At 36.0% G+C, this 18,248-nt stretch overlaps 1 protein-coding gene across 2 annotated transcripts in view; it reads left to right on the top strand.

Annotated features, from left to right (window-relative positions):
- TBC1D8B (TBC1 domain family member 8B) overlaps window positions 1–18,248 on the top strand; it is a 67,602-nt gene that overhangs the window by 34,299 nt on the left and 15,055 nt on the right. For both annotated transcript variants that reach the window (XM_014854654.3, XM_014854655.3), the window contains exons 11-13: window positions 15,608–15,725; window positions 16,659–16,944; window positions 17,890–18,019. In XM_014854654.3, coding sequence (XP_014710140.3) covers window positions 15,608–15,725; window positions 16,659–16,944; window positions 17,890–18,019 — 534 coding nt within the window. The remainder of the gene's footprint in view (window positions 1–15,607; window positions 15,726–16,658; window positions 16,945–17,889; window positions 18,020–18,248) is intronic.

The following is an 18,248-nucleotide window of genomic DNA, read 5'->3' on the forward strand; positions in this document are numbered from 1 at the left end:
TGGCAGGAGTCAGTTACTGGAGATTACCAGAGAAGCACAGTATACAAGAGTAAGCTTATTATACAGATTTAAGTCCTTGCCTTCCACATTGATAAGAGTTTCTAGAGATAAAGTCATCCCCCTCTTCCTGGTACAGAGAGGCAGATATCTTTACAAATGGATATTTCCCTTACAAATGTAAATATCTCTTACAAAGGGTAACTTCTGCTTGGTTTTTCAGAGCTTTTTCCATGTCTGCAGTTTTTACAAAAATAACCAGCCAAATATAATCCTCATGCCAAAGACACACATGTTGAGGTGGCAAATTCTGATCCCCGACAGTATTAAAACATATTCATTAGCAAATAAAAAACAAATGAGAAAAATTTTTAGAGAAATAGAAAGTCCCCTCAGGATTTACAATAGGGATAAATTATTTTCATCTGGAGGAATCAGAGGCTTCATGGAAGAGCTAGTATTTGTAGGTTTCGAAAAATTGGTGAATTTTGGATGTATGGAGAGGGAATGAAAAAACATTCCAGGTGAAGGGATCAGTGTAACCAAACACAGACAGAGGTAAATGTGGAATGTATATAGGCCCATGTTCTGTTTAGAAGTGTAGGGTGAATGAAGTGAATAGTTGGAGAAAAAAATCAATAAGGTAGATTGGGATAGGCCAGGAGTTTGAATTTTATTTTGTAGGCAGTGGAGGAATCATTAAAAAAAAGTCCTTTAGGAGCACACTCCTGGCGTATGATAGACCGCTAACACAAATATAATGTCAAACAGGTAAGAACTCAAACACAATAGAATTTTACTTAAAGGAATAAACCGAGGAGGGCGAGTATTCAAGTCAGTAGGCAGCTCTCCTCCATGAGATTATTCTGAGACGTAGGCTGACAGCAGGCTCTGTCATCTGCAAAACATGGTTTCCAAGGTGCTCTTTCATTGCCATTACTATTCACAGGATGGAGAAGAAAGCATGGAGAAACAATTGTGGGAGATTTTATCAGCTAGACCTGGAAGGTGCACAGATTACTTCATCCACATTCTATTGAAGGATCTTGGTCTCAGGGCCACATCTATTCACAAAGAAATCTGCAAAATGTAGTGTAGCTGAGCATACATACATCCAGAGACTATGGAAGAAGGGGAGATTGGATTATGGTGGATAACTAGTACTCTCCTCACCACACATTCATTTATAATGGGTTGAGCACCCATAATAATTACATATAAATCCTATCTATCAGTAGAAATTTAACAATAGGGAATTTTTTTTGAAAAGCAATTTAAGTGAATGGATCATCTAAATGACAAGTATTTCGCATATTTTAGCATCTCTGAAAGGTACAAAAGAAGCATAATGCATCTTTTCTCAAAGAGCTTACAGTCACAGAGCCTGCCTGCAATATTATCTATTTGCAGTAGTTTAGAGGCAGCTTCAAAGTAGGCAGTGCTTGATTTTGACTTCTAAAAGATAAGAGCAAAGTTAGAAACATGGAAGACCAGAGGAAAGTTATTTCGAGTTAAGGTAACAATGTAAACAACACCGTTCAGGCAACAATAAGCCTTCCATGGAGATCAGACTGGCTAGGTTCATGTTGCAATCAAGAAGTAAATAAGTTTGTGTGGGACAAGGTCATAGAGACTCTTTCAAGCCTAGGAAGAGTTTGAATTTAATATGGTAAACAAGTTTTATTACTTTTGATCAAAAACCCATGTGAGCCATACTGACTCATTATGGCTGGCTGACTAGCTTGCTTTATTTATCTTTCCTTCCTTCCCCCCTCCCTGCCTCCTTTCCTTCCATCTATCAGATCTATCTTCCTTCCCTCCCCTCCCCTCCCTCCTCCCCTCTCCTCCCCCCTCCCCTCTCCTCTTCTCCCCCTCCACTCCCCCCTGCCCCCTTCCCTTCCCATCCCTTCCCTCTAGAAATATAACTCACATACCACAAAATTTGCCCCTTAGTGTTTTTTATTAAATGTGCAAAGTCATGCAACCATCATCAGTATCGAATTCCAGGCACTTTTATCACCCCAAAAAGAAGCCCCATATATATTAGCAGTTACTCCCCATTTCTCCCTACCCACAACCCTGGGCAGTCACTCTGCTTTTCTGTCCCTATGGATTTGCCTATTGTGGACATTTTATCGAAGTGGAATGATACAATATGTAGTCTTTTATGTCTGCCTTCTTTAACTTAGCATATTGTTTTCAAGGTCCATGTTGTAGCATGTGTTAGTACTTCGTTTCTTGTTAGAGCTGAGTAATATTCCATTGTATGGATATATCACATTTTGTTTATTCAACAGTTGATGGGTTTTTTGGGTTATTTCCATGTCTTGTCTGTTACAAATATTGCTGCTGTGGATATTCATGTACAGCTATTTGTGTAAACATTGGTTTTAATTTTTTGGATATATATCTAGAAGTAGAATTGCTGAGTTATATGGAAACTCTACGTTTAACATTTTGGGGCACTGCCAAAATATTTTTCAAAGAGACTGCACCATTTTATATTCCCACCAGCAATGTATAAGGGTTCTAATTTCTCCAAATCCTCGATTACACTTCTTATTGTCTCTCTTGATTATATCTGTAAGGGAAGAAGACAATTCCCCTACCCTCTAGGTCCTCCTAGCTGGTCTAGAAATTAAATTGACATGAGACAGAATAACAGGAGAAAATCAAACAAAGCTTTGTAACATGTATATGTGGGAGAAACCCAGGAAAACTGAGGAACTCAGCCAGAATGGCTGAGGCTGTCAACTTAAATACCATCTGCAGCTAATGACAAAGAAGGATGTTGAGCATAGTGGTTTGGGACTTCAAAGGGGAGGAAGGCAATTCACAAGGAAATGGAAAAGCAAATGATTAATAGACATTACTTAGATAAGAATGGGCTTAGCAAGTACTGTCACCATTTACCAATACCCAGAGTCATCTATGATGATGGCCTGTCCTGAGGACAGGCCTTTTATCTTTTTCTTTTTTTTTTTTGAGGAAGATTAACCCTGAGCTAACTACTGCCAGTCCTCCTCTTTTTTGCTGAGGCAACCTGGCACTGAGCTAACATCTGTGCCCATCTTCCTCTACTTTATATGTGGGGCGCCTACCACAGCATGGTGTGCCAATCAGTGCCATGTCCGCATCCAAGATCTGAACTGGCAAACCATGGGCCACCAAGAAGCAGAATGTGCACACTTAACTGCTGTGCCACTGGACCAGCCCCCAGGCCTTTTATCTTAAATTCTTTGAAGCAGTTGTTGGGGAAGGTCAAAGTTTGTTTCAGAGTCTTTTGTCCTTAAAAATAATAAAGCCAAAATGTTGGGGTAGCCAATTCTGATCCCCCACAATCCCACCTTTGAAACTTTAAGAAGTTTCATAGTCCAGAAGCTGAGTTGGTAGATCAGTCCAGTTAAATTCATTTAGGAGATGGTGGTGCAGGTGGGCTCCCAAAGTTAAGCCTATATTGTTTAAGTAAGCAATCAGGTATTTAACAAGAAGCATTTCTATGGAAACAAAAAGGGAAACAAGGTTAATGCGTGGAGAAAACTATAAACCAGATTCTGAGCCCTGGGAACAGTCTGTCAAGATTTTTAAATGTCAGGATTGAAGCAGCTTTTGCAGCTTGAAATGTCTCTGATGGTGTCACTTGGTGTTCAGGTATCCTTTTGACTGGCTTACATAGCAACAGGCATACTATTTTTGTGATCTCAAGTTTATATCAAGTTATCCAGCTTTATTTTGCAGGGCTTTAGGAACAAGGGTGGTTTTAGTTCTCAGTAATTTCAAATGAAAATGATGGAAAAAATTGAAAACGTTAGTTTGGAGATTTGTAGTCAGATATTTCAGGAAACTAGAAGAATTCAGGATCCAGTCCACTTTACAAGTAGAAAACAAAAATCTCAAAGACAATTAAGAGAACTAGAATCTAATATCCACAATTGTGTGTTATATTTTTTACTGAAACATATTTTTTTCTCTAAAATCACCCTCATTTTTACCAAAGATAGCTAAATTAAGACTCATTGGTCGGAAAAATTAGTCTAGTTTCAATAAACTTGGCCCAATTATTTACATAAGTACAACAAGAATAGCAATTGATCACATAGGAAGCTTTAAATCTGTTTTGTTGCAACATTTCATAAGGAATATCAGATTGAACTTTATAGGCCTCTTGAGGCCAAGAAAACCAAACCAAAGACTTGTCAGAATTCATCTGTCATACCTATAGATTTTGGTGAATTTTTTTCTTCCCTTGAGGTTTCCCAAAATATTCTGAGGTTTCTTGCACCTGTCAGAGAAATGACCTTCTTTACTCACCTGGTAAGGTGGATAGAAACCCTGTAAATAAGCTACCAGGCCAATATTTCCAAGGGGCTTTATTTCATAAAGTCCAACTTTGTTTTTCAAAAGCTGTCTGGTTATATCTGAGTTTATGCCTGTTTCTCTCAAATATTTCATTCCAGTCAAATCTTTGGTAGTATAACTGAAGATTTCAGTTGTGTCCTGTTATAAGGAGAACAGATTCTTATTGAACTTATGTATATAACTATATTGCCATGAAAATAAAAATATTTACTTGCTAAGAGTTTTTAAATTCTGGAGGGATCAGGTAGGGAGAAAAAGATAAATGTTTCAATTCTGTTTACAAACGTACAACTTACCAAATTGTTACAAGTTATAGTTAGCTTAAGAGGAAAAAGAAGTTTTTTGTTTTCTTTTCTTTTTAATCTGGAAAAGCAAGACATTAAAAATCAATATTTTAAAGAAAAGTCATAAAAATTCAGATCATTCTCATCAGTTTATTCATCCCCATGTAATCAACTCTTGATTCTGATCTTCTGATAGCAGTTTTATGAAGTTATCAGTTTCTCTCTTAGAGTTCTGTAATTTTTTGCCCAGTTTTATGATCTAAAAATTTATCGGAATCCTGTATTCTAGAGGAAGTGTCAGAGTCCTCTCAATGAATCTTTCCAAAGATGAAAACATATTTGCAAAAGCATCAGAGTAAAACAATAACTGTCTGTTAATGACAAAAGACTTAAAGATGACAATTGACAGAGAAACTTGGTTATTTTTATGACATACAATACTTTAAGATAATAACTAGAATTATGACTGATAACCAAGACAGAGCAGAATTTTACGAATGTTATATAATTTTTTAAACACTTATATCAATAACATTTACCCACAAATATCATAGGTCTGTATGAAACAATGCTTAGTTATCCATTTAACCACGGTGACAATTAAAGATTTTTAGTTGAATGTAGATTAAGTAGCTGTAAGAAAAACCTTAGTACCTTTGATTAAAGACCTGATAATACAGGAAATTTATTTTGATAAAGCATAAAATCAAAGAAAAAGCCTTTTATAATCTCTTTATCCAGAGCAAACTAAAAGTTTAAGAAAATTATCCTTTTAGGAGAGGGAAAAAACCAAATTCTAATTTTGTACTAGCTTACTTTTGATATTAAAAGTCATTTATTTAATTAAATTCATTTTAATTTTAGCCAACTTGGGGCCAGCCCTGTGGCTGAGTGGTTAAGTTCACAGGCTCCTCTTCAGCGGCCCAGGGTTTTGCCAGTTTGGATCCTGGGCATGGACATGGCACTGCTCATCAAGCCATGTTGAGGTTGCATCCCCACATAGCACAACCAGAAGGACCTACAACTAGAATATACAACTATGTACTGGGGGTCTTTGGGAATAAAAAGAAGGAAAAAAACAAGAAGATTGGCCACAGATGTTAGCTCCAGTGCCAGTCTTTAAAAAAAATTTTTTTAGCCAGGTTGACCATGTACAACTCTTTCCTCGGAGTTCCTCCTCTACAAACCTTCTATAACTTTTTTTTACATTCGGAATTTGTCCCATGCCTTTTTTCTTCCCTTCTAGTACTTTAGGACAAATTTATCTTTCTTAACCAAACAAACAAAAATATTTCCATTTTTTATACCTTCCTTACTGAATACATATTTTACTTTCCTTCAATACAAAGATATTTCCCTTATTAATTTTTAGTAATTTTAATCACATATATTAATTTAAATCTCTAACCCTTCTGACCTTAATTTTAGTGAAAACTAAGAAGTAAGCAATCATAGACTGTCTTTTACATTAGCATTCTGTGGCTTGTAAAATTTATAAACACTTTTCATAATTTCTAGAAACATGTTACTTCATAGTATAATCTTTCAATAAATACAAGAGATGTTTACTAATAGACCCAATCACTTTTTAGTTTTTTTGTACTAAGAAGCTGAGTAGAAAACTTATATTTAATAATTAATGTCTAATATTTTAATTAATTTAGAAATAACAGATATTGTATGAATTTTCCACCATTCAATTCAATTGAGCAAAACTTCGAAGTTTTAATTTACTAAAGAGATTTTGGAAGTTATTTTATATATACATGCCATAAACTATAATTATTGTTAAAAGTTTACCCATAAACTCTTATTTCACTTACATCTAAATCATTTGTTCCCAACAGTTATCTTTAGATAACCCACGAAAACTTCATGAGACTTTAGTCAAAATTAGCTGTCATTTTAAGCTATTTTTGTTGACAGATTTGTAACAGGGATAACATGAGTTTATTTCACTAGTGAACCCAGGCTGCATGTCTACGTCATATCCAATGCTGATAAGCATGAGGACATGTCTATTTTAGTCAAACCAACAAACTTAAGCTTTCATTCACCAAGGCTTATTTCATATCACCTTATCTTGAAAGACATTTGGGATAGTTTCTTTTACATTTAGAAATAATTTCTGTAAGTGCTTACTTTAAGCCAACTAGACAGAGCTCTTAATTTTGGCCATGCCATCTGGAGGTAGAAAAATATCTCACATTTACAACATATACATATAGACATACGTGAACACACAGGTAGACACAGAGACCTTATAGCTTTAGTTAAATTTTTGTTATGAATCAGTTGCAATATAAAACTCACTAGTTTTTGAGAAACGTTTGCATCTCAGCGAATGGTTCTCAGGTCCTAGAGAAGATGGGAGTAGAAAATCTGCATCATAAAGGCAGAGAAAGCAGTAAAGTTTTCTTCAAGATGGTGTTTTTGGGCATATTTGCATTATCAGTTTCTCGTGTCTCAATCTTTTATCTCAGCTAATACCTAGGAGCATTTTGAGAGGAACAGAGGAAGCTTTGGGATTGCCAAAGGACAAGTGAACTTTGAATTGCTTTCTAGAGCCATGCTTCCAGCCTTGCAGAGATTTGCAAGACAATTGCTTCCAGTTCCCCTAAGAACTGGATTACAGTTTGAATGACAAAAAGAGGTTGACCCACCCTTCCAGCTACATTTTTCCAATTGCTTTTTTTATATCAGGGGAATTTTATTGACTTGAGGTGCATTAAATATTTTTATGTTCTAAAACTTCAGGATGACGTATTGCACCTTTACAAAGTCTGCACAAAGCATTTAACAAAGATTCCCTTTTCTTTTAACTGTAAAATTTAACCCTAGACCAATTTGCCTTGGGGGGATTGGTGTCTTATATTATCCTTTTTATTAGCACCTGGTATTAGCCTCTAGTTTTTACCTCATACAGTGTGTGATCAGGCAACCCTATTAACTTCCCTTAAGCATGTTTAATTAACATTGTCTGAAGGGCAGATTTATATGCTGTTTTACAATCAGGCAGGGGAAACGTCCCCCAGTGAGACACAATGTCTGTCCCCACAATACAATCTGTAATATAATCAGCCAAAAAGAGATACAATCACTTTACCTAAAGCCCGTAAATATATCAGGTTTTCTACAAAATTTCATCAACACTTATACCTCTAATTGTAGTTTTTATAAGGACTTTATCAATGGGTCATGGTCTTATTATTTTGGATAAGGGAAGCATTCCCAGTCAGACATTTTAAAACATACTCAGGCAAAGTTGATATAATCTCTTTATATAAAATTAACTCAAGCATTCCAACCTTTATAATCTTATCAACATCTATACTTTTACATTTTCTCAGTTCAATTGTAGCCCAAGTCAGGGTCTTAAGGCTAGTCATTATTTTTTTGTACTTCCTTTTTTAATTTGGCCTTGTTATAGGTACCAATAAAACAATTATGACAAGAGCCATCAAAAAGGTTTTTTTTCTAATTTAGAAGTTGTTCCAATTTTTTTATTTTATTTTTCTGAGGAATATTTGCCCTGAGCTAACATCTGTTGCCAATCTTCCTCTTTTTGCTTGAGGAAGATTTACATTGTGCTAACATCTGTGCCAATCTTCTGCTATTTTGTATGTGGGTCACTGCCACAGAATGGCCACTGACAAGTGATGTAGGTCCACACCTGGTATATGAACCTGGGCTGGTGAAGCAGAAGGCACCAAACTTAACCAGTAGGCCATGGGGCCAGCCCCCAGAAGTTTTTCCAATTTAAATGATCCATATCTGGCCATATTGACGAGTAGAATCTTAACAGTGACTCACACCAATAAGCTTAACCATGGAGGCAAGAGGCATCACCAAAACAGATCCAGAAAGTTCGGTCCCAAAAATAGTCTAAGAAAGCAAAGGCCTTCATTGCACAGGCAGAGTGTACTAAGAAGCAACGAAAGTTGAAATGACAAAGGCCCCTAATGAAAGCAGTTGGGATCGCTTATGACAAACTCACTTGAGAGCTGACATAGCTGGACAAGGAGAGAGTGTCTTGGAACCCCAGTCTATTCGACTGGCCAGCAAGATGCATGCCAGTACGTGCATCCTCCAGATGGCAGAGACCAAAATGGTCACAAAGCCACATTCTCAAGACATAGAACAAGACAAAAAAAAACACTCATAACCCACTGCAACATTTAATGCGGGACTGGCAAAGACAACAGGCTTATAGAGATGCCTCTGTCTTGCCTTATGGTTTTTCCTTTTATGACAAATGACACAGAAGACAGAGACAAGGAAAAATAGTGACCATCTCTGGGAGGAAAAGCGTCAATTAACCAATGAGTACTCAAACCAGATTTCCTAGAGTCACTGAGTCTAGCTTCACCAGTATTTTGTCCTCCTAATCTAAATTTAGAAAAGGAAACAAAACTCACCATTCTCGCTTCCATTGGACCCAGCTGGCAGAGATCCAGGAGACTAATGTGGTAAGAAGTCTTACCTCCTGCCGGGTCTTGTCAGGGGTCCAGGATCTCTCAGCTGCAGTAGTCCAGGAGTGAGCAGTGTCCAGCCAATTAACTTTTATCCTGTTCAAGTTGCCTAACTGTATGGGAGGAAGACAATTCCTCTGCCCTCTAGGTCCTTCTGGCTGGTCTATGAATTAAATTGACATGAGACAGAATAAGAGGAGAAAATCAAACAAAGCTTTATAACATGTATACATGGGAAAAACCCAGGAAAACTGAGGAACTCAGCCAGAATGGCTGAGGCTGTCCCCTTAAATACCATCTTCAGCTAAATACAAAGGAGGATGTTAGGGGTAATGGTTTGAGACTTCAAAGAGGAGGAAGGCAATTCACATGGAAATGGAAAAGCAAATGTTTGGTAGATAAAACTTTGATAAAAATGGGCTTAGCCCAGTCAGACAAAGACGAACTCTATATGACTCCACTCATAGGTGGAAGTTAATATATTGACAAGGAGATCTGATCGGTGGTTACCAGGGAAAAGGGGGGGTGGGGGGAAGGCACAAAGGGGGAAGTGGTGTACCCACAACATGACTACCAATAATGTACAACTGAAATCTCACAAGGTTGTAATCTATCATAACATTAATAAAAAAAAATGGGCTTAGCAAGGATCCTCACAATCTACCGAAACCCAGAGTTATCTATGATGATGGCCTGTCCTGGACACAGGCCTTTTATCTTAAACTCTTTTAGGCAGTTAGAGGGGGAAGGTCAAAGTTTGTTTTGGAGTCTTTTGTTCTTAACAATAAGCCAAAGAGACATATGTTGGGGTGGCCGGTTCTGATCCCCTACATAGCCATCCTTCTGAATATGAAGTGGTATCTCATTGTGGTTTTGATTTGCATTTCCCTAATATGTTTATTGGCCATTTGTATATCTTCTTAGAAGAAATGTCTATTCAAATTCTTTGCCCATTTTTATTTATTTTTTATTTTATTTTTTTTGCTGAAGAAGATTTGCCCTGAACTGACATCTGTTGCAAATCTCCCTCTTTTTTTGCTTGAGGAAGATCAGCCCTGAGTTAACATCGGTGCCAGTCTTCCTCCCCTTTATATGTGGGTCACTGCCACAGCATGGCCACTGACGAGTGGTATAGATCCATGCCTGGGAACTGAGCCTGGGCCACTGAAGTAGAGCACACTGGACTTAACCACTAGGCCATGGGGCCAGCCCCCCTCTTTGCCCATTTTTAAAATTGGGTTATTTATCTTGTTATTGTTGAGTTGCAATGGTTCTTTATATATTCTGGATACAAATCCCTTATAATATATAACATTTGCAAAACTGTTCTCCTATTATGTGGGTTGTCTTTTCACTTTCTTGATGATGTTCTTTGAAGCATAATAGTTTTAATTTTTATGTAGTCCAATTTATCTATTTTTCTTTTGTTGTGTGTGCTTTTGATGTCATATCTAGGGAGCTATTGCTTAATCCAAGGTCAAAAAGATTTACTCCTATATTGTCTTTTAAGAGTTTCATAGTTTTAATGCTTAAATTTAGGCCTCTCAGCCATTTCCTGTTAATTTTTGTGTATACTCTATGGAAGGGGTCCAGCTTCATTCTTTTACTTGTAGATAACCAGTTGTCCCAGTGCCATTTGTTGAAAAAACCATTGTTTCACTCATTGAATTGCTTTGGCATCCTTGTTGAAAATCAATTGACCGTAAATGTCAGGGGCTGTTTCTGGACTCACAATTCTATTCCATTAATTTATATTTCTGTTCTTATGCCAGTATCACACTGTTGTGTTTTTTTTTTAAGAGATACCCTTTTTTTAAAGATTGGCACTTGAGCTAACATCTGTTGTCAATCTTCTTTTTTTTCCTCTCCTTCTTCTCCCCAAAGCCCCCCAGTACATAGTCATATATACTAGTTGTAGGTCCTTCTGGTTGTGCTATGTGGGATGCTGCCTCAGCATGGCTTGATGAGCGGTGCCATGTCCATGCCCGGGATCCGAACCCACAAAACCCTGCGCTGCTGAAGCAGAGCACGCAAACTTAACCACTCAGCCACAGGGCCAGCCCCGACTCTGTCTTTTTTACTATAGTCATGTAGTAAGTTCTGAGTACAGGAAATGTGAATCCTTTAATTTTATTCTTTTCCAAGATTATTTTTGGGTCCCTTGCATTTCCATATGAATTTTAGAATCAGCTTGTCAATTTCTGAAAAAAAAAGAAAAAGCCAGCTGAGATTTTGATAGTCATTGCATAGAATCTGTAGATCAACTTGGGGAATACTGTATATTAACAAGATTGTCTTGCAATCCATGAATGCAGGATGTCTTTCTTTTCCATTTATTTGGTTCTTTTTAAATTTCATTCAAGGTTGTTTTATAGTTTCCAGTGTGTAAGCTTGGTTCTTCCTTTGTTAATTTTATTTCTAAGTATTTTATTCTTTTTGATATTTTGATATTCTTTATCTTGTTTGATATTTTATTTATTCTATTATTAGATATTAGAATATTTTATTCTATTTGATATTATATTCTATTTGATAGTTAATGGAATTGTTTTCTTGATTTTATTTTTGGGTTGTTCATTGCCAATATATAGAAATACAATTGATTTTTGTATATATTAATCTTGTATACTGCAACCTTGCTGAGCCTGTTAGTTCTAGTAGATTTTTTTGTGAATTCCCTAAGACTTTCTATATACAAGTCATGGAATCTGAATAGTGATGTTTTTACTTCTTCTATTCCAATCTAGATGCCTTTTTTCTTTTTCTTGCCTAATTGATATGGCTAGAACCTTCAGTTTAGTGTTGAAGAGCAATACTGAAAATGCATGTTCTTGTCGTGTTATTTATCTAAGGGGTAAGCAATTGGTCTTGCATCATTAAGTATGAGGTTAGGTGTGGAGGGTTGTAGATTCTCTTCATCAGGTTGAGGAAGTTCCCTTATATTCCTAGTTTGTTGAGTGTTTTTGTCATGAAAGGTGTTGGATTTTGTCACCCACTTTTTCTGTGTCTATTGACATAATCATGGGATTTTTTCCCTTTATTAATATTGTGTATTGTGTTGATTGATTTTCAAATGTTGAACCACTCTTGTATTCTCAGGATAAATCTCACTGTGTCTTGGTGTGTAATTTTTTTTTTTGAGGAAGATTAGCCCTGAGCTAACTGCTGCCAATCCTCCTCTTTTTGCTAAGAAAGACCGGCCCTGAGCTAACATCCATGCCCATCTTCCTCTACTTTATATGTGGAACACCTACCATAACATGGCATGCCAACACTGCTTGGGATCCAAACTGGCGAACCCCAGGCCACGGAAGCAGAATGTGTGAACTTAACCACCGCGCCACCAGGCCAGCTAATTTTTTTTTATATATTACTGGATTCAGTTTGCTAGTATTTTGTTTAGGATTTTTGCATTTATATTCATAAAATATATTGACACATAGTCTTCTTGTGATGTCTTTATCTGGTTTTGTTATCAGAGCCTCATAGAATGAGCTGGTTAGTGTTTCCTCCTCTCCTATTTTTTGAAGAGTTTATGAAGGATTGGTATTAATTCTTCTTTAAATATTTGGTAGAATTTGCTAGTGAAGCCATCTGTTCCTAGAGTTTTCTTTGTGGGAAGTTTTGTCATTACTAATTCAATCTCTTTACTTGTTATAGGTCTAGTCAGATTTTTCTATTTCTTCTTGAGTTGGTCTCCATAGTTATTTTTTTTGGAATTTGTCCCATTTATCTAGGTTATCTAATTTGTTAGCATACAGTTGTTCATCATATTCCCTTATAATGCTTTTTATTTCTGTTAAGGTTGGTAGTAATATTCTCTATTTCCTGATTTTAATAATTTGAGCTCTCTCTCTCTCTCCCCCTCTTTCTCTGTTTGTTGTCTTTTTGGTTAGGCTACCAAAAGGTGTTTCAGTTTTCTTAAATCTTTTTTATCTTTTCAAAGAACCAACTTTTGATTTTGTTGATTTTTCCCCATGTTTTTCTATTCTCTACCACTTCCTGCTTGAGCAGAGCCTCAAGATTAGCCAGAGGTGAGAGCTTAGGGCATTTTCTGTTCTTTCCTGAGCATACATACAGCTCTGGTATGCATAAAGCCATATCATGCACATGGCCTTCTAGATTCCCAGGAATATGTCAGAGCTTTTCAAAGTCCCCTTTGTATAATTCATTCCCCAGCTTTTCATTTTAGCCCTTTATTAACCTATTGTTTGGCCCAGCTGTTATTCACTGCCTCAGGCAACCGCATGTTCAACAACTGCCTCTGAGTGTTTTCAAGGAACACTCTGGGGAGAAGGCTGTTTGCCTTGAGTGAGCTCTGTGTCGGGTCAAATAAAGACAGCCTTGTAAGTGGGGTCTTCCAGGGAACCAACAGATAGGTCAAATAATGACAATTTTCTGAAAATGGGCCTTTGAAGGAGCTACAAGCCCATTCTGTTCCCTCTGGTGGCTGCCTGGTGCTGGTCTTCAACCATGATTGCTGAGTGTTAGTTTTTAAGGCAACTGTTTATAAAGCTGAGGAGTGGGGATGGGGATAGGGCAATTTAAAATGCCACAGAGCTCACTTTTTTACTGAGATTCAGCCATTTTATTAAATAAATTCCTGAGTTGCTATAAGCTTTTGGTTAATTTTCAGAGTTTGAAAAATTGATTCTGACAATTTTTTGCCAGTGTTCTTGTTGCTTTTATAAAGGAGAGCATTTTCAGAGGGGCTTTCTCTCCCATTTTCACTGACACCCCCTCCCATTATGGCTTCTTGAACAGGAATGTGATGGAGTAAAAATTGAGCTTGAGGTCAAACATTGTGCCAGATCTCACAAAGAATTGACATTCTTAATATACAAATTTATAAGAAAAGTATTAAAATACAAAAATGAACAACGGACATGAAAAGATTAGTCACAAAACAAACAACACAAATTGATAATAAAGCCTAAAAAAAGAAAGTTCAACCTCAAAGAAATTCAAATTAAAACCATCAGATGCCATTTTCTGTAACAAATCAGCAAAGACAATTATAATTATTCCAATTCTTAGTATTGACAAAGAAGCAGTAAAATAAACCTCCAAATACTATTAGTCAGAAATATAAATTGGTACAATCTTTCTGAAATACCATTTGGCAATAATATTAAGTCATTTAAAAATAATATCCTTTGACCAAATAATTTCATTTCTGTGTATCCTGAGAAAATAGTAAAACACCTCGATAAAGATTTATATACAAAAATATTCACTGCAGTGTTATATATAATAGTGAAAAATTGGACTCGACCTAGATGTCCAATAATAGTAGAATGGTTAAATAGGTTAAATAATTTGTAGTATGTTCAACTTATTAGAATATTTTACAGTCATTAAAAATACTCTTTTTAGAAGAAATATTTAATGGCATTGGAAATGTAAAATATGATACTAAGTGAAAAAATAAAACTTGAATGTAGGGGCTGGCTCCGTGGTTGAGTGGTTAAGTTCGCGTGCTCTGCTGCAGGTGGCCCAGTGTTTCGTTGGTTCGAATCCTGGGCGCAGACATGGCACTGCTCGGCAAACCATGCTGAGGCAGCGTCCCACATGCCACAACTAGAAGAACCCACAACTAAGAATATACAACTATGTACCGGGCGTCTTTGGGGAGAAAAAGGAAAAAAATAAAATCTTAAGAAAAAAAAACCAAAAAAAAACCAAAAAAAAAACTTTAATGTACAATTTGGTCCAAATTTTTGAAGGGGAAAAGGGAAGGGAGAAAAAAACCCACAAAAAAATACATCAGCTTGTTAACAGTGGTAGTCTCTGGGTAGGTAGGGTACAGGAGATTTTTCTTCACACACATCCATTATTTCCAAATTCTGTATTTGTTACCTTTATAATAAGGGCTATGGCCAAATGGTGTATAAAAGTAGTGATCTGACATTTGTACTCAGGATAGTTTAGAAGAAGGAGAAAGTTAGGGTGGTAGTGGGAATGGAGAGGACATGAAGACAAATTGGATGTGGCAGACAAAGGATTTCTAGCCTGATCAAAAATTAGGGTAGCAAAGAAGAGAATCCTATTTAATAGGGGAAAGAAGATGTTTAGTTTTGGACACAATTGAGGATGATTGACATCTTAGGGGTGTTCTTCTGTAGACAGTTGAAAATACAGGTGAAGTTTGTTTCTTCAATTTGAGTACATCCTTGAAAATTATGTCTTTTTTGCCAGATTTGTGATAATTAAGATTTTTCACTTGTTGAAATTAGTGTAAATTAGAGAAGTTTTACTTATTATTTTCTATATTTATGATGTTACTGCTTCATTTTCCTTGAATTTGCTGTATGAAATAACTGATCAGCAAGTGTTAGCCTGACTTCACCTTGTTTTGCTTTGGACTGGCTCAGAGTTCTCATGTTTGCACTATGAGTACTTTCCTAGTTGTTATTACTGAAAATTACTGTTTGAAGAAGAAATGTAATTATTACCAAAACAACATTTATTTTTTTCTTTTCTTTTGAATTTTAGGCAATGAACATTTTGACTTCAGTGTTGCTTCTGTATGCAAAAGAGGAAGAAGCTTTTTGGCTTCTGGTTGCTGTATGTGAACGAATGTTACCTGATTATTTTAATCGTCGAATCATTGGTAAAAAAACCACACATAGACATATACAAACAAATGTTTCTTTTCTAAACAATTTATATGTCTCTTGTCTATCCAATTACCTATCAAGTGGAAAAACATTAATTAGGTTTTGAAATATACAAAATGCAAGCAATATCAAAATGTCACATTCATTGACATGCTCAAGAGAAGAGCTTTTTGTACTGAATCTATGATTGGAAAGACTGTTTCATATGTTGCTTTTTTAAAAAATAAAGCACCTGGTCTATTTCTTAATAAAATAGAAATTTTAAGTTTATTATCTCTGTATTGCTAAAACAATGGTGATATGAAACATCTAGAGCTACTGAAAAATTTTTAAGTTTCTTGATGAGAGAGAGATTTTAATGAGCTTTAAGTCTTCACCTTTGTATGAATTGTATAGGTATTTGCAAGATTCAAAAGAAGGATCAAGTTCTTAGTTTCTTAATTGTATGATATTTCCTTCAGCCATCAAATATTTATAGATTTGTGATCCCCTACCTTAAAACCATAGGTGGTCTCTCCTTTGTACCCTCATAAGCCTTCAGTATCATAGCTAGCTCATTGATTGTATTGCCTTTTGTTATAGTTACTTGTGTATTTATCTTAAGTTCTACTAGATATTAAGCTCTTTTAACACAAGACCATTTCATTAATTAGTGTATCTCTCATAGCACCTATTACAGGTTTCTGCACATAATAAAGATTCAATAAGTAACTGTTCAAATGAATTTGAATTGAGTTTCTCAAGTGCTTCTTGATGCATGACACTGCTAGCAGATAAATGTGTGACATATACAAAAGGTACTGAAGAAGTTCATAATTTAAGTAAGGGAAATGAGATATATCAGCATACTAATAGAAGCGGGAAGGTATTGGAAACATGTTCCTTTGAAAGGAGTTCATTTTTAAACTTCTTTTTATGTTTTCCAGGTGCCTTGGTGGATCAGGCAGTCTTTGAAGAACTTATCAGGGATCACCTTCCCCAGCTGACAGAATACATGACTGATATGACATTCTTTTCCTCAGTTTCTCTCTCATGGTTCCTCACACTTTTTATTAGTGTGCTACCTATTGAAAGTGCGGTGAATGTGGTGGACTGTTTCTTCTATGATGGAATAAAGGCCATTTTACAGCTGGGATTGGCAATACTTGACTATAATTTAGACAAACTGCTAGTATGTAAAGATGATGCTGAAGCCGTGACAGCTTTAAACAGGTACTGTAAGAATTATAACATTTAAATATGGAGAGCCCCTTTGAGATTATGTTGTTCATTCTCCTTATTTTACAGATGAGGAAACTGAGCCCTAGAAACTTTAGACAGTTTGCCCAAGGCTACAAAGCTAGTTGAATGAAAAAGCTAGACCTAAAGTCCACTGCTCTGTTTTAAAATAGAATATAACAAAAGTAAATCACTTGGAAGTAAACCACTAGGTTATATACACATTTACACTAATATTGTTGATTCAGTATGCTGGGACTTTCATACTCCCAGTTTGAATATAAAGTGTTGTTGTGTAAAAGTAGTTTGAGGGAGAAAGGGTAGTTGATAAGAATGTTAAATATCCAGTGGGGAAAATTGTTCTACTATCAGGACGTTTCCATCAGGTAGGCTGAGCTTTATTTTCCTAGTGCATTGTCTATGAATGCTATTTTGTATTGGAGCACATGTGTGGGTTTCTATGTGTGTGTGTGTGTGTGTGTGCGCACATTTGTATACACACTATGTTTGTATATGCTAAATGAAGGAATATTTGATTGGGCAACTTTTGTAATGGTATTTCAAATCCCATTATATACAGCATAAAATATAAACACCGCACTCTGGCATTCTATATTAAGCCCTGAATGTACCTTTCTTAATTTATTTCTCCTTACATGCTTCTACATATGCTGTATTCCATCCTTACTGGGCTAAGTGCTCTCTGAGCCTGTTTGCTTCCTTCGAGCTCTCCTCCCTGTCCCTGAAATAATTTCTTCACCATCCCATTCCCCCTGCCATGTCCTCCTGATTCCCAACCATTTTCAAATTTCGCTTCTTCGTAAGACTGTCCCTTGTCCTCTCAATTGAAATTAACCTCTGACTAACTAGGGAGAAATTAGCTGTCATTTTCTCTGCATTTTCCTTCCACTAATAAGTATTACTATCACTTTTGGATAGGTTTTTTGACAATGTCACTAATAAGGATAGCCCATTGCCTTCAAGTGTTCAGCAGGGTTCCAATGTGAGTGATGAAAAAAGCAGTCATGTTAGAGTGGATATTACAGATTTGATTAGAGAGTCAAATGAGGTAAGATTTTTTTATGCCATAAATATAATTACATAGCATATTTAAAATAATACTGTAGTTATATCTCTAGTGATATATTAGGAGTAAGATAATAATACAAGTAAAGATTTAATTAAAATCCAGCTTCGTTTTAAAAATGAGTTCTGTGAACTGTTCCTAGGTTACATAGCCTCCTCTACTTCAGTTTGCTTTTCGTTAAATGAAACTATATTCACTTGCTTTCACAAAT

The sequence above is a fragment of the Equus asinus genome, chromosome X (assembly GCF_041296235.1).
Source record: "Equus asinus isolate D_3611 breed Donkey chromosome X, EquAss-T2T_v2, whole genome shotgun sequence".
In the NCBI taxonomy this organism is placed as follows: Eukaryota; Metazoa; Chordata; class Mammalia; order Perissodactyla; family Equidae; genus Equus; species Equus asinus.